The following is a 16,768-nucleotide window of genomic DNA, read 5'->3' as shown; positions in this document are numbered from 1 at the left end:
TGATTTTTTGTTGCTGTTTTGGAGGCAGCACTTACTCCATCACCCAGACTGGAGTGCAGTGATGCAATCATAGCACACTGCAGCCTCAACCTCCTGGACTCAAGTGATCCTCCCACCTCAGTGTCCTGATTGACTAGAACCACAGGTGCATGCCACCATGCCTGGCTAATTTTTAAATTTTTCATAGAGATGGGGGCCTCACTTTTGTTGCCCAGGCTGGTCTCGAACTCCTGGCCTCTGTTAGGATTACAGGCTTGAGCCACTGCACCTGGCCAGAAAGTTATTTTAGTTCAAGCAGTCATCAATTATTGCTTCATTGTATTGCCCTCCTCATTCCTTCAATAGTAAAGACAACTTACATTTCATTTCCCTTAGTCCCTAACTACTTATTGAATAATTCCTACCACTAAGACAAACTTGCTCAATTAGTTATTAATAGTTCAAGCACATCGAGAGTTTGTTTTATACTCGTCTGCTTTATTTATTTATTTACTTATTTATTTATTTATTTTTCAAGAGACAGTCTGCCTCTTGGTTACTCCGTTGCCCAAGCTGGAGTGCAGCGATGCAATCATAACTCATTGCAACCTCACACTCCTGGATTCAAACAATTCTTTGACCACAGCCTCCCAAGTGGCTGGGACTACAGGTATGTGCCACTATGCCTGGCTAATTTTTAAATTTTTTATAGAGATGAGGTCTTGCTATGTTGCCCAGGCTGGTCTTGAACTCCTGGCCTAAAGTGATCCTCCCACCTCGGCCTCCCAAAAAAGTGGGATTATAGGCATGAACCACCATCGCTGGCATATGCTTATTGGTCATTTGTAACTGCTTTTGCTTCACTGAGGTTATTCTCTCTCTCTTTCCTTCTTTCCTTCTTTCCTTCCTTCCTTCCTTCCTTCCTTCCTTCCTTCCTTCCTTCCTTCTTCCTTCCTTTTTTTTCTTTTTTATGGAGTCTCACTCTTGTTGCCCCGGCTGGAGTGCAATGGTGTGATCTTGGCTCACTGCCACCTTCGCCTCCTGGTTTCAGGTGATTCCCCTGCCTCAGCCTCCCAAGTAGCTGGGATTACAGTCATGTCTCACCATGCCCAGCTAATTTTGTATTTTTAGTAGAGACAGGGTTTCACCATGTTGGTCAGGCTGGTCTCGAGCTCCTGACCTCAGGTGATCCACCAGCCTCGGCCTCCCAAAGTGCTGGGATTATAGGCATTAAGCCACCATGTCCAGCCCTGTTCTATTTCTTTTTTCCTCTCTTTTTCCACTTCTCTGGTTTTAATGGAGCAGTTTATATGACTCCATTTTATCTCGTCTCTTGGCATATTATATATGCCTCTTTTTGGTTGCCCTGTGATTTACAATATACATTTAAAAAATAATCTGAGTCCACTTCTAAATTAGCATCATAGTGCAGGTACCTTTTAATTGACTATTCCCAATTCCTCCCTCCCATCCCCTGTGACATTACTGTCATTCATTTCACTTATCCATATGCCATATGCTGTAATCAACCAATACATTTTTACTATTTTGCTTTAAACTGTTATCTTTTAGGTCAATTAAAAATAAGAAAAATAAAAGATTTTATTTTGCCTTCATTTATTTCTTCTCTGACATGCTCCTTTTCTTTATGTAGATCCTAATTTCTGATTTATATCATTTTCCTTCTACCTAAAGAACTTCTTTACACATTTGCAGAAGACTGCTGGCAATGAATTCTCTCAATTTTTGTTTGCCTCAGAAAAGTCTTTATTCCTCTTTCACTATTTTTTGTGCTTCAGTCGCTTTATTTTTTAAAACCATACATATAATGACAAGTTATTTCAAATCAGCATTTTAAAAGAAAAGAGTGACTGTATTGTAAACGGTATTTCATTTCCTACAGGAGATTAATCACTCAAAAATGGTAATTATGTAAAACACTGAAAAATTTAGCAATCATTAAATATGATTCAGTCTTTTGATATTAAATAGACAGGATCTAAATAGCATTAGAAATAATGAAAAACTTTCATAGCTGGCATAATATTTTTTATATCGATATTTCAAAATTCCACAAAAGATGACAAAAATCAAAATATCAAATTACACACAATTAAACTTGAAAAACATAAAAAGATGTATTACATATCCACAATAATGGGAATTGAAACAAAGATTAGCCTACATATTTTTCCACCAATATTCTTTATTCCCTGGGCTTTATACGTCATCAAAATCAGAATAAGTGAGGTCAAGAACACTTCTGATCATTGCCAGGAATTGCTTTCAGATTTTCAATTCTCTTCTTGCTTCTATTTTAAACAATTAAACAAGAATCTGTTATAGTTTCTTAAATTCCACAAATTGCTTTCAAACATATCTTCCTCTTTCTCTTCAGAAGGATAATTTCCCTGGATATAGAATTCTAGGTTGGCAGGTTTTTTTCTTTCAACACTTTACAGATTTCACTCCACTGTCCTCTTGCTTGTCTAGTTTCCAATGAAAAGTCTACTAGAATTCTTATCCTCATTCTTGTATAAGTAAAGTTTTTCTTCATCCTCCAGCTTCCTTCAAGATTTTCACTTTGTCCTTGATTTTCTGCAGTTGGAATATGATATCCCTGTTTTTTTTGTTTTGGTTTGGTTTTGGTATATATCCTGCTTGGTGTTCTCTGAGCTTCCTGGATCTGTGGTTTTCTGTCTATCATCTTAATGATATATTATTTGGAAAGTTCATGGCCATATCATTACTTCAAATATTTTTTTCTGCCCTACTTTCTCTTTCTTCTACTGGTATTCCAATTGTGCATGTATTACACCTTTTGATAGTATCCTCCTGCTCCTTTCCCTGATTGTAGCACTTCCAATGCATTTTCTCAAGATGTTGCACCCTGTTGACTATGGTTATTTTCATTTTTCCTTAGGTGAGACAGAAAGGCTGGAGAGGGCTGAAATTCCCTTCCCTCAAATAGAATAATGTTTTGGTATCTCCTTTTGACGAAGTCTTGCCCTCTGACACTCTGACGGTCTTTCCCCCTGGAGAGTAGACTTTTTTTTTTTTGAGACAGAGTTTCACCCTTATTGCCCAGGCTGGAGTGCAGTGGTGCAATCTCAGCAACCTCTGTCTCTTGGGTTCAAGCAATTCTCCTGTGTCATTCTCCTGTGTACCTGAGATTACAGGCACCCACCACTATGCCTGGCTAATTTTTTGTATTTTTAGTAGAGATGAGGTTTCACCATGTTGGTCAGACTGTTCTCGAACTCCTGACCTCAGGTGATCCACCTGCCTCAGCCTCCCAAAGTGCTGGGATTACAGCTGTGAGCCACCACACCTGACTGGAGAGTGGACTTTTGTGGTTGAGATGATTCTGGAAATGCTTCCCAATTGGCTACTCTTCCTCTTTTCCTGCCAGGTCCCCCTAGAAGATTGATACCATTTGACTGTGTCTCCACCCAAATCTCATCTTGAATTGTAGCTCCCATCATTCTCACGTGTTGTGAGAGGGACGTGATGGGAGAGAATTGAATCATGGGGGTGGTTTCCCCCATACTGTTCTCATGGTAGTGAATAAGTCTCATAAGATCTGATGGTTTTATAAGGGGAAACCCCTTTTGCTTGGTTCTCATTCTCTCTTGCCTGCCACCATGTAAGATGTGACTTTGCTCCTCTGTCACCTCCTGCCACGATTGTGAGGCCTACCCAGCCATGTGAAACTAAGAGTCAATTAAACCTCCTTCTTTTATAAATTACTCTGTCTCAGTTATGTCTTTATTAGCAGCATGAGGACAGACTAATACAAAGATCTTCCTCAGATCCTCACAGTGAGAATCTGGTGGGCTTAAGCCCACCAAATTGTGGTGTCCCTCCCATGATACCAGCCTCTAGGAGTCTCTTACTCTCACGCTAATCCACATTCAGCCTCTAGTTATTAATCAAAGTTACCATCTAAGTGTCCATACCAGTTTATGGCCCCAGCAGCTTCTGCTCCAGGTAGGCAGATCTGGACTGTGATTCTCTGTATATGTCTGTCTCTCTAGATTTGGGGATGGCAGTTGCCCTGTTATCTCAGTTATCTTATGAGTCTAAGAAAAGTCATTAATTTTCATTCAGTTTGTCCATCTTTTTCTTGATATAAGGATGGTAGTGACAACTTCCAAACTCTTTACATGTATGAGCTGGAACCAGAAATCTCCTGATCATCTCTTGCATATCTTCTTCTTCTTCTTTTACTGGAGGGGAGGGAGCAAATACTTTTTACTATTTTTTGGAAAATAGACTAGAGAGTCATGCGATGCTGCCAGCGCTGTATCTAATCCTGGGGCACAAATCTGCACCCTCCTTCGCAATTGGTCCTGTGATGGTAGACACTGTTATCTTACCTTATTATTTCCTTTAACTTCCACATTATCTTCAAAATAAAGAAGCATTTCATCTTTGGTATTAATTTCATTGTCAAATTACGACTGCTAGGCCAGGCGCAGTGACTCATGCCTGTAATCCTAGCACTTTGGGAGCCTGAGGTGGGTAGATCACCTGAGGTCTGGAGTTCAAGGCCAGCCTGACCAACATGGTGAAACCCCGCCTCTACTAAAATACAAAAATTAGCTGGGCGTGGTGTCGGGCACCTGTGATCTCAGCTACTCAGGAGCCTGAGGCAGAAGAATTGCTTGAACCCAGGAGGCGGAGGTTGCAAGTGAGTTGAGATCGCGCCATTACGCTCCAGCCTGGGCAACAAAAGCGAAACTCCGTCTCAAAAATAAATAAATAAATAAATAAATAAATACATACATACATACATACATACATACATACATACATACATACATACCACTGCTGGGTGTACCTTCTTTTTAAGCTGTGGTTTGCCTTTCTTAACTGTAGCCATCACCGCATCACCCACACCAGCAGTGGACAGTCTGTTTAGCCATTCCTTGATTCCCTTCACAGAGATAATACACAGATTTTTCAGCTCCTGTGTGGTCAGCACGGTTGATTCCACTCCTAACAGAAGACCCAGGGAAATCCAGAATTTCATAGTGGAAGATCCATCACGTCCTCCCTTCAACATCTTAAAAGCTGGAAAAAGACAGAAAGCTGTATACCTTTTTTGATGAAGTGTTTGTTCAAATATTTTGCCCCTTTAAAAAACTGAGTAATTTGTTTAATTATTAAGTTGTGAACTTTTATACATCTGAAATAAAAATCCTGTAAAAATAGGTGTTTTGCAAATGTTTTCTCCCAGTCTGTGGCTTAAGCTTTTTATTTTCTTAACTGTGTCTTTGAAGAGTAAAAGTTTTTATTTTTGATGTAATTCAATGTATCCATTTTTTGTGGTTCATGTTTTTGTGTCCTATCTAAGAAATTTCTACCTAACCCAAAGATGTTCCCTATGTTTTATTCCAGATTTTTTATGGCTTTTAAATTGAGGTCTATGATTCATTTCAATTTTTCTTTATGAGGTGAGATACAGTTCTTCTTTTTTTTTTTTTTTTTTGGCTTCTAGGTATCCAATTTTTCTGCCATCTTTTTTATTTTTCATTTTTTATTGTGGTAAAATACACATAGCATAAACTTTATCATTGTAACCATTTTTAAGTATACAATTAAATTGCATTAAGTACATTCACAGTGTTGTGTGACCAATTTCCAGACCGCTTTTTATCTTATAAAACTCTGTACCTATTAAACAACAGCTCCCCATTACCCACTCTTTCTAGCTCCTGGCAATGACTTCTCTACTTTCTGTCTCTGTAAATTTTACTACTCCAGGTACTTCATATAAGTGGAGTCAAGCAGTGTTTGTATTTTTGTTGTTGGCTTATTTCACTTAGCATAATATTCTCAAGGTTCATCTATGTTGTAGCATGTGTCAGAATTTCTTTTCCTTTTTAAGGCCGAATAATATTCTATCATATGTGTATACCACATTTTGTTTGTCTATTCATCCATCATTGGGTACTTGGGTTGTTTCTACTTCTTGGTTTTTATGAATAATGCTGCTATAAATGGCGCACTTTTTTTTTTTTTTTTGAAATGGAGCCTCGCTCTGTCGCCCAGGCTGGAGTGCAGTGGCGCGATCTTGGCTCACTGCAACCTCCGCCTCCCGGGTTCACGCATTTCTCCTGCTTCAGCCTACTTAGTAGCTGGGATTACAGGCTCCTGCCACCACGCCCAGCTAATTTTTGTATTTTTAGTAGAGACGGGGTTTCACCATGTTGGTCAGTCTGGTCTCAAACCCCTGACCCCATGATCCACCCACCTCAGCCTCCCAAAGTGTTGGGATTACAGGCATGAGCCACCGCGCCCAGGCTAAATGGCGTACTTTTTTAAAAGGCAATTGTTTTTATCATGGAAGTACTTTGGCATTTTATTGCAAATCAATCCACCACACACGTGGATCTATTTTCTGGATGTTCTATTCTGTTCCATTTACCTGTCTATACTCATGGCAATATCACATTGTTTCAACTACTGTAGCCTTACAGAAGTCTTAAAAACAGGGAGTCTGAGTTCTCCAACACTGTTCTTCTTTTCAAAATTATTTTGGCCAATCTAAGTCTTTGCATTTTCATATAATTTTTATGATCAGTTAGTAAATTTCTACTAAAACTCTTGCAGGAATTTTGACTGAGATTACACTGAATCTATAGATGAATTTGAGGGATATCTCAGTCTGGGCTGCTACAATAAACTATCTTAGACTGGGTAATTTATAAACAACAGAAATTTATTGCTCACAATTTGGGAGGCCAGGAAGTTCGAGATCAAGATGTTAGCAGATTCAGTGTCTGGTGGGGCCTGTTTCTTATAGATGGCACTGGATGTCTAAGTGTGTTTCTCTTTTATTCACGAATTGATGCAGTTGCATTGTCCACAGTCATGAACATTTGGAGGTGCAGTTCTTAGAAATTCTTTAACTTGTGGCCCCTCCAATACAATAATTTCTTCAGGATTCACATTTGAAGGTAAAGACTCTCTTTCGCCTTGGTAGATGGGAGAATGGAGAAGAGGAAAGGGAAAGGTGGGCAGATACAATGGGTTAGGCTCTCAGGTCAAGCAGAAAAGTCTTGCATCATGCAAGGGTTGCTGGCAAATGGCAAAAAGTCATGAGAAAGATGTAAAAGCAACTACAAAATATATTATGCTCAGTTTTCTTCTAATTCAGTTTCACACCAAGCAGAAAGTGAGTTTTTCTATTAGTAAGAAAAATGTCTGCAAAGTGCCAGTGATCCATTAAAATAATTGTTGTGAGGTAGGGGAAGGAAAACAATTTCTGAGTCACTTGGCTTATCACTCCAACAGCTTAGGGAAGTTTTGTTAATGGCCTAATGGATCAACAAACTTTAAAGACATTTATTTGCTTGGCGCTGGGTCGTTTCACCAAAATACTGCAAATAAAACTACTGTGTGTCTAAAAAGAAAACTAATAAATTCCAAAGGTTATTGTTCCCTACAATTTTTCAACGCATATATTTTTCTTTGACACTAGTTGTTCTCCAGATCCTAACTCCATCTTCAGCATTATTTGTCTGCCAATAGTTCTTTCAGGAGTATCTCTCATTGTGAATTCAGATTGTTTTTCTTTGCATTATTCTCCTGTCCACTCAAAGCCATGTTGAACAAGAAGAAAATAGTGCAATTTCAATGCCAAAATCATTTGTTCATTCACAAAATGTTTATTGAGCACTTAATATGTGCCAGGCACTGTTCTAGGCACTGGGAATATCAGCAGCGAGGCAAAGTCCCTGCCTTTACATTCTATTGGGAGAGACAGACAATAAACCAATAAACATAATATATTATATTCCTTGGTAGTTGGTATTCTAAAACAAAGCAAAGCAGGGTAAGGGGGAATAGAGAGTGATGCTTTGGAGTTGGGGCATAAAATTGATCATTTAAGTCAGGGAGATATTCAGTTTAACAGAACTTTATATGATTTGGCTGTGTTCCCACCCAAATCTCATCCTGAATTTTAGCTGCTATAATTCCCAGGTGTTAGGAGAGAGACCTGGTGGGAGGTAATTGAATCATGCGGGCTATTTCCCTCACACTATTCTCATGGTAGTGAATAAGTCTCATGGGATTTGATGGTTTTATAAGGCGTTTCCTTTTTAGTTTGGCTCTCACCCTCTCTTGTCTGCTGCCATGTAAGACGTGCCTTTCACCTTCCACCATGATTGTGAGGCCTCCTCAGTCACATGGAACTGTGAGTCCATTAAACCTCTTTTTCTTTATAAATTACCCAGTCTCGGGTATGTTTTTATCAGCAGTGAGAACAGACTAATACAGAACTCATATACTGATTTATAATTCCATGAAGGCTGATACTGTGGTAATTGTCTTCATTTTTCACCTGGTTTCAGGTTTGACACACAGTAGATGTTCGATAAATCCAATAGAAACAGTAATATGTAAAAATACCTACATTCTGCTTTGAACTTGTGTATGTCTTGATATTCCGTGGATGGACTATGATTCTAGTCCATACTTTGGAAATGCAAAATCCATACTTTGCATTCCTTCTTCAGAACTGTTGATAGTTAATTTTAGGAGATCCGAAAAAGCAAAAAGATAGGGAGTCATCAGTAGTCACTTTCCTCCAGACCCATGGAGCCTGCCGTCTTCTCATCTGTTCCTTTATTTCATCTCAGGGCTAATATCCCCAAAGCAGCCTTGGATAATGTCATCAGTCAAAGAGGAGTTTCTGCAGCCCAGTTAATCAGCAAGCACACTGTAAATGATGAAAAGCAGTTACAAAATGCTTCCAGGATTCATTTATTCACTTAACAATGACTTCCATTTTTATTTATTTTGTTTTATTTTTTGAGACACAGTCTTGCTCTGTCACCCAGGCTGGAGTACAGTGCCATGATTTCGGCTCACTGCAAACTCCGCCTCCTGGGTTCAAGCGATTCTCCTGCCTCTGCCTCCTGAGTAGCTGGGATTATAGGTGCCTGCCACCACGCCTGGCTAATTTTTGTATTTTTAGTAGAGACGGGGTTTCACCATGTTGGCCAGGCTGGTCTTGAACTCCTGAGCTCAGGTGATCTGCCCACCTTGACCTCCCAAAGTGCTGGAATTACAGGTGTGAGCCACCATGCCAGGCTGACAATAATTTTTAAAGCAACTACTCTGTACCAAGAAGTATTCTAGGGGTAGAGCAGATTATTTCACCTTAGTGCAGAATCTAGCCCTCAGCTACTTCGATGCAGAAAATCGTATTGTTCATATATTCAGAGATCATTAGATTTTTAATGACAAACTACCTATAATTAACTGTATAATTAAAATCACTGGAAAAGGCTAAGTCATTCATTTCCTGAGTGATTTCAAATACCCCTAGCTGGGTTTGCCTCTAAAAGTTGTGGGGTCAGAGCAAGAGTATAAATGGAGGCCCATGTATTATAGGTTTAAATATTTAAAAGTTTGAAATCTTGCTAACAGATTGTACATATATATGTGTGTGTGTGTACACACACACACATCCCATCTTCCTAACTTGACAAATATATCTTGTTAATGACCTAGGAGGTCAAGTCGTTTGGAGTTCTTTGCAGGAAAGGTGGTGGTGAGCAGAGCCCCTTCTCTGTTCCCCACCGCAGGGTGGAACCAGCCTAGACATCCAGGTTCTGCTCACATCCTCCTGCTTCAATCCCTTGCTTGACCACCCCTTGTGCCTAGAGATGTGCAACTCTGCAGTGAGGATACTCCTGAGAAGGTGGTCATGAGGAAGAGGCCAAACAGACCCTGGAAGCAGACTCAGGAATTTGGGCAGAGAACTTGAGTGTTCTAGAAGGAGGATGGGGGTCTCCATACGTGCACCCTGTCTCCTTGGCCCATGGACTCCTCAGAGGAGGAGAGCCAAAGTAGGACCCTTAAAATGGGGCCCAAGGCCATGATTCAGGGCACTCCCTACCGACAGGTGAGGTACTAGAAAGGCAAACAAAATGCTGCTGGGGAATTAGTGGAAAAGGAAGACAGTTCACCAGCTCTAGAGCTGAGGCCTAGTTGACCATCCCTCCTGGCATAGAATACCCCCTGGCCAGAGAAGATACTTGTCCCCCAAATTCAGGTGTGTACCTCCTGTAATGGGGCTGACACAGTTTGCTTCCTCAACAACTCCCTTTTCTCTGAGGCTCACGGGCTGCAAAGGTTCCCTGCAGACTGGGAGATTACACAGGGTTCACCACATAGCTGCTTTAGCTCGGAGGAGTGCCCTTTTTTTTTTTTTTTTTTTTAAATTCACATAAAGTGCTATACAAGGTAGCTGAGACCTGCTGCCAACCCATTTCCAGCTATACGGACCTGGGCGATTCTCAGAGCTCTGGAGCACCCCTTGTGGTAGAAGAGTAAAATACAATTTTTTGTCTTTTTTTCCCTTTTAATATTATTATTATTTTTTTATTTGTAGAAATTTATGGGGTACATGTGAAATTTTGTCACATGTATATAATGCATATTGATCAAGTCAGGGTATTTAGTGTGCCCATCACCTCAGGACAATACACTTTTGTTAACTATAATCACCCCACTCTGTTATCAAACATTGAATTTACTCCTTCGATCTAACTGTATGTTTGTGCCCTTTAACCTACTTCTCTTCATCCTCCCTCTCCCACCACTCACCTTTTCCAGTCTCTGTTATCTGTCTTTCCACTCTCCACCTCTATGTGATCAAACTTTTTAGCTCCCACATATAAGTGAGAACGTACAACATTTGTCTTTTTTTGCCTGGCTTGTTTCACTTAAGATAATGACCTCCAGTTCCATCCATGTTGCTGCAAATGATCTTTTATTATTATTATTTATAATTGACACATAACAATTGTATGTATTTGTGTGCTACAGTAGGATATTTTATTACATGTGTGCCATGTGTAATAATTAAATCAGGGTAATTAGCAAATTCATCACTTAAACATTTATCATTTCTTTGTGTTGGTAACACGCAAAAGTTTTTCTTCTAGCTATTTTTAAAGATTCAGTAAAATTCTCTTAACTGTAGTCACTGTACAGTGCTACAGAACTTTCAATATGAATCCCTGATACCATTTTAGTTCATGAGACTCTCAAAAGTAGAGAAGACCCCAGAAAGCCACCAATAAGTGTTTGGATAATAGACACCTCCATAATCCAAGGGTAAATGGCTTAATTTACTGACACAACTAGGTCTGTGATGAGAATAGAGTATGTAGTGGTATTGATGACTCTGTCCTCATTATCTTTGTTTTATAGTCATAATTAATCAAAACCTACCCTCTCACCTTTCTTGTGCTCATGACAAAGAATTACCTGCTCTAAGCAGGAATTAACTGAGGGAGTAGATTGGTAGTGATCCTTCTTTGGGATGTGAGACAAGAAGCTTGGAAATACAGTCAAATGCACTATTATTCTAAGATATGACAGCAAGAAGCAATTTCAAAATATGCCTCTCTTGTAAACCATTGGGCCTTAATGACACAAGAGTAATTTTTCCATTACTGACAAGAGCAAACGAGTGCAAACAGAGGTGGATGATTTTTCCTGACAGCTGAACCAGGCTTCAGTTAGTATCAGGGAAACTTTCTATTTGAGTTGACCCGTCCGTGCTGCACCAAGTTGAGCCATCATTTCAACGGATCCAGTGAATAAATCTGGAGGAAATAATGTGCCCAGGACTTGGGTATGGTTTCATTTTGTTTCTGTTTTAGTTCACTACCTGGTACCTACCTCTGCAGCGTGGCTTACCTTTGGTGGCCAATCCCAGCCTCTTTTGGGGAATCATCTGTGCAAGATAAGAATAAGGATGAGGGCCCAGTGCAGTGGCTCATGCCTGTAATCCCAGCACTTTGGGAGGCCGAGGAGAGTGAATCACCTAAGGTTGGGGGTTCGAGACCATCCTGACCAACATGGTGAAACCCTGTCTCTACTAAAAGTACAAAATTAACCGGGAATGGTGGCGCATGCCTGTAATCCCAGCTACTCAGGAGGCTGAGGCAGGAGAATCGCTTGAACCTGGGAGGTGGAGGTTGTAGTGAGCTGAGATCGCACCATTGCACTCCAGCCTGGGCAACAAGAGTGAAACTCCGCCTCAAACAAACAAACAAAAAAAGAATGAGGATGAGGATGAGGACAGCCAGGCTCGGTGGCTCATGCCTGTAATCCCAGCACTTTGGGAGGCCAAGGCAGGTGGATCACCTGAGGTCAGTAGTTCTAAACCAGCCTGGTCAACATGGTGAAACTTCATCTCTACTAAAAATACAAAAATTAGCTAGGCACGATGGTGCACGCCTGTAATCCCAGCTACTCGGGAGGCTGAGGCAGGAGAATCACTTGAACTTCGGAGGTGGAGGTTGCAATGAACCAGATCATGACACTGCACTCCAGCCTGGGTGACAGAGTGAAACTCCATCTCCAAACAAACAAATAAAGAGAATGAGGATGAGGGGAAGCCACAAGAGGGAAGAAGAGGGAAGAGCTAACTGTTTGGATCTAAAGAGAGGCTTTGCAGGGTGAGGGCTATCAGCAACTGTAGGGAGATATCTGATACAAATATAACGTCTATTTCCTTGGGCTCCTCAGATACTTTTCGACTCAAGTTCCATGGAGTTTTCTCCCTATGGCCCTCTAACCTCTCTCCATGCTGAGGATGCTCTCCTAACGGTACTTGCATTGTTTGGAAAAAATAAGTATTGTTAATCTGAGTTCAGTCAGGGAAGCAAAACCATGATGAGCTGTGGAGGAAGCGATTTATCATAGGAATTAGTTCCAGCCCCATTGTGAGAGGGATGGGTGATTGGAGGTCCAGGAGGAAATTGGAAGATGGGAGGAGCCACCCACCATCAGTCTGAGAAGCCCAGCACATCCAGCTGGCAAGTGGAAGGGGAAGCTGGTTGGGGAGACCTATGGGAAGCTGTTCCTACCTTTATGGGTCTGCAGCCAAGTGTCCGGTGGTGGCCCTGGGGCTCCTGTTGGTCAACAGGGTCAGCACTCAGGAAAAAAAATCTGGACACAGAGCGAGGGGGAGTGAGGACAAGCGGGATCTGCTTTCACCTCTACCTCTGTTTGTAACCATGCCTAACCACAACAACTTTTGGAAAGTAACGGCTCCTGCTTCACTCCCACCTCCCATCTCTTGTGCAAATTCTTCTTTTGGTCAACTCTAACCCAACGCCTTCAGGGACGGGGATCCTGGGAAATGTGATTCCAGCTTAGCAAGTCAGAACACTACGCACTACCACGCTAGGAAACACAGTGTGGCCACCGGCAGAGCTCCCCCAGCAACTGGCAGGGTACCCAGATGGAGAAGATATAGGATGAGTGAATGGTGGGGAGGGATGGGGGAGTCTGAAAAGCATCCTTCGACCAATCAGAGCACGTTTTACTGTCCTGGAGATTGAAATAGAGGAGAAAGCTCCTAAGAGTTTTCCTGCTAGGATGGGACAAAGGATATCTTTACTTGGCAAAGGTGAGTTTAGGTGGAGCAGCTGCCTTCCCTCCGAACTGAGGTAACAGTCTGCAGCCAAAGTTTCCATAGCCCTTTGGTGCAGCTAGATTTAAAAAGAATCTTGTTCTCAGAAAGACTGAAGCACATACATATTTAAAGAGTTCTTTTAACACAGAGTTATCTGAGAGAAAATTACCTTAACACAAATTCCAAAGACTCCACATAGTTAAGATGCACAAATTCATTATCAATGGTGCTGAGAATAGCTCCTTGGAAGGGATAAAATGTTTATTAGAATCAATTAAAGTATGTTTGAGAGATTTATTTTCTCCATCTTTATTCTATTTAAAGAAAGTGCTGAGTTGTATATTAACACTTCAAGGTCTCAGTCACTGTTTGTCTTGAAAAAAAGAGAGAGAAAATGTTTGTCATTCCAGGAGCATAATCAGTTGAGCCAGTGCACAATGACATAGTTAATTCACCAACGGAATTTGTTGCCATAGCTTCAGCGAGGGACGGGGTAGATTAAACAATAGCCTTTTTCACGACTGCAGCTTTCACCACAACCTGCCTGTCCCCGCACAACAGGCCATCATAGCATTAGTTCAGAGCACAGCATTTGTCAATGAACAACAGCCCAGAGGGGACAAGAGGAGGCTTGTGGTAAATAAAGCAAGAGTCTCCCGCAACTCAAATCTCTCCTTATTCAATAACTGGGACACTCTGAGCTCCTCCGAGCTTATCTTTGAGCGCTGGGCACAGAGAGCCTGCTTGACCTTTGGTCAAGTGAGCAACAAAAATTTCATCCTGTGACTCAAAAGAACTCCAAAGGGAGGAGGCCTCTACAGAAGATAAAAAGATCAGGAGCAGGCATGGTAGGCCATCAGGAGTGCATCATGGAAGACGACAATCGCGCTCCGCAATTGTGGCGCAAGGTAATGTGAATACTTTCTTACTGATTTTTGCCTTATTGAATATCAAAGTCAGTTCAAAAAGTAAAGTCCTATGTATCTGCGAGTGTAATGAATCTGTACTAATTAGTAGTCGCACTAAAAATGGAAATATTATCTTCTCCATCTTAAGGTGATTAAAAAAAAAAAACAAAGAAAAACAAATTGTGACTAATATTTATTTATCCCCTTGCAGAGTATGTCAGCTCCCTGGATAGACTTAGATGACAAGAACAAATCTGCTTACTAAAAAAAAGATCAGATCAGTATGCTATGGGAGCCTGAGGGTATTGCAGAAATGTTTTAACAAAATGTTCTTTATCCTATGAAATGAGAAATTCTTCTAGTAGAAACGTCACAAAATCCTGATTAGAATATCCATTCCTTTTATTCTGAGATGGAGTTACACTCTTGCTGCCCAGGCTGGAGTGCAGTGGTGCAATCTCGGCTCACTGCAACCTCCGCCTCCCGGATTCAAGCGATTCTCCTGCCTCAGCCTCCCGAGTAGCTGGGACTACAGACGTGCACCACCATGCCCAGCTAATTTTTGTACTTTTAGTAGAGACGGGATTTCACCATGTTGGCCAGGCTTGTCTCAAACTCCTGACCTCAAGTGAAGACTATCCATTTCTGAATTCAATGTTATGCAACTGTCACATAAGTGAGACCTCTTTATATGGTCTTTTCTCTTGGGGAGGGGGTGCCCGGGGAACGTGTTTCTAGGGGAGCCTTGTTAAACTGAATGAGTTCTAGATGGAGAAACTTTAGGCAGTGGGACAAAGTGTTAAGAAGGACCCCAGATGATGTGAAGAAGAGAATGAGGGCCAGAGGCAACTTCCCAACAACGAGGCAGAGGGAATTTCTTTGCTTAACTATGAAACTGGTTTCACTCTACTACCCTGAGAATGAACATTGGCCCTGCTCTCTCCTGTCCCAGCATCCCGTCAAAAGCTTCTCATGTCCCTTGGAATGGATATGGGTGGCTGGTTTAAGCACCATATTCCTCAGAAAGTAGTCTAGGTTCATATCCAGCAGACACTTGAGCTACATGACTGATTGATCATTTTGCCCAGTTGGTCCCTTCCCCAGTTGCCTCCATGTTATCTTAAATTTGGAGAAATTTGTACTGTATATTGAAGACTCATGAGTTTTACTAGCTGATTGTATTGAGTTAATGGGGGAATCAGGAGGCATTGATTGATTGATTCATTCATTCATTCATTCATGCCTCATTTCAAAATTAGATTTGAAGTGGTATCAAAACAACTAGAGTCGGGCTGGCCATGGTAGCTGACACCTGTAATGTCAGCACTTTGGGAGGCCGAGGCAGGTGAATCACTTGAGGTAAGGAGTTCGAAACCAGCCTGACCAACATGGTGAAACCCCCTCTCGACTAAAAATACAAAAAACATTAGCCAGGCATGGTGGCAGGTGCCTATAATCCCAGCTACTTGGGAGGCTGAGGCAGGAGAATTGAACCCAGGAGGTGGATGTTACAGTGAGCCAAGATCGTGCCACTGTACTCCAGCCTGGGTGACAGAGTGAGACTCTGTTTCAAAAAAAACAACTAGATTTCAGTTCTGGACTGGTGCAGATATGGAAAGTTGAGATGATTCTTCTATGTTCCAGTCATGTAAATTAAATCTGTGCAAATATCGTTCTGTATTCCAATACCTTTTGCAAATTGAAAATAGACAAAGGCCTCTAATTTCATGGTCTCCCAAATGCATCACTTATCATCATTATAATAGTTGACATTTTAGGGTGACATGCCCTGGACTAAGTACTTTCCATGCCTTATTTTATGTAATTATATTCAACAAAAGGACTCAAGCTCCTGACCACTTGCCTATGCTGCTAATTTATGCCTTGATTTCTCTATTAAATTGAATAGGCTTATTTAACCTCCTTGGGCAATTAAAATGGATTACATTACTAATGGTAACAATAATAAAGAAGTGATTTCATTAACATTTTTCTCATGCTTTTTGGTTCTCAGTGTACTTTTCTCACACAGGCAGGCTCAACTTCTGTAAATTAAACTTTCTGACTACCAGCCCTTTGTGTACTATACATTGATACCCCCAAGCTGTCACACGACCATTTCTGGTTACTGCTGGTGGTGCTACTTAACAGCCAATAGTTATAAGCATTGCTGCTAAATATTGAATCTGAAAGGTGAAAATAATCATGAACTTAATAATCTTTTATAGCTCTCTGGGGATGGAAACTACCTTTAAATAAGAGAGTTGAGTATTTATTTTCCACATATTTAATTTTGGTACTCGGTTGGTACTTATTTGGAAATAAGAGAATGCCCAAACATTACCTCAATTCCTCTTACCCCAAATACTGTGATGTAGAATTATTTATATTCCTCCCCCCGGCTTTTTTTTTTTTTTTTTTTTTTTTT

The 16,768-nt window shown here is 40.9% G+C and overlaps 1 protein-coding gene across 1 annotated transcript in view; it reads left to right on the top strand.

Moving 5' to 3' along the window:
• The first annotated feature begins 14,024 nt into the window (after positions 1 to 14,024).
• PCYT1B (phosphate cytidylyltransferase 1, choline, beta) overlaps positions 14,025 to 16,768 on the top strand; it is a 126,596-nt gene continuing 123,852 nt past the window's right edge. Inside the window, exon 1 of the mRNA XM_011935128.1 lies at positions 14,025 to 14,340. Within this exon, the coding sequence (XP_011790518.1) occupies positions 14,278 to 14,340 (63 nt within the window). The 5' untranslated portion in view covers positions 14,025 to 14,277. The remainder of the gene's footprint in view (positions 14,341 to 16,768) is intronic.

Source organism: Colobus angolensis, unplaced genomic scaffold, assembly GCF_000951035.1.
Source record: "Colobus angolensis palliatus isolate OR3802 unplaced genomic scaffold, Cang.pa_1.0 Scaffold140, whole genome shotgun sequence".
In the NCBI taxonomy this organism is placed as follows: domain Eukaryota; kingdom Metazoa; phylum Chordata; class Mammalia; order Primates; family Cercopithecidae; genus Colobus; species Colobus angolensis.
Note: the sequence above shows the minus strand (reverse complement) of the source record. Positions and strands in the feature narration are given on the sequence as shown.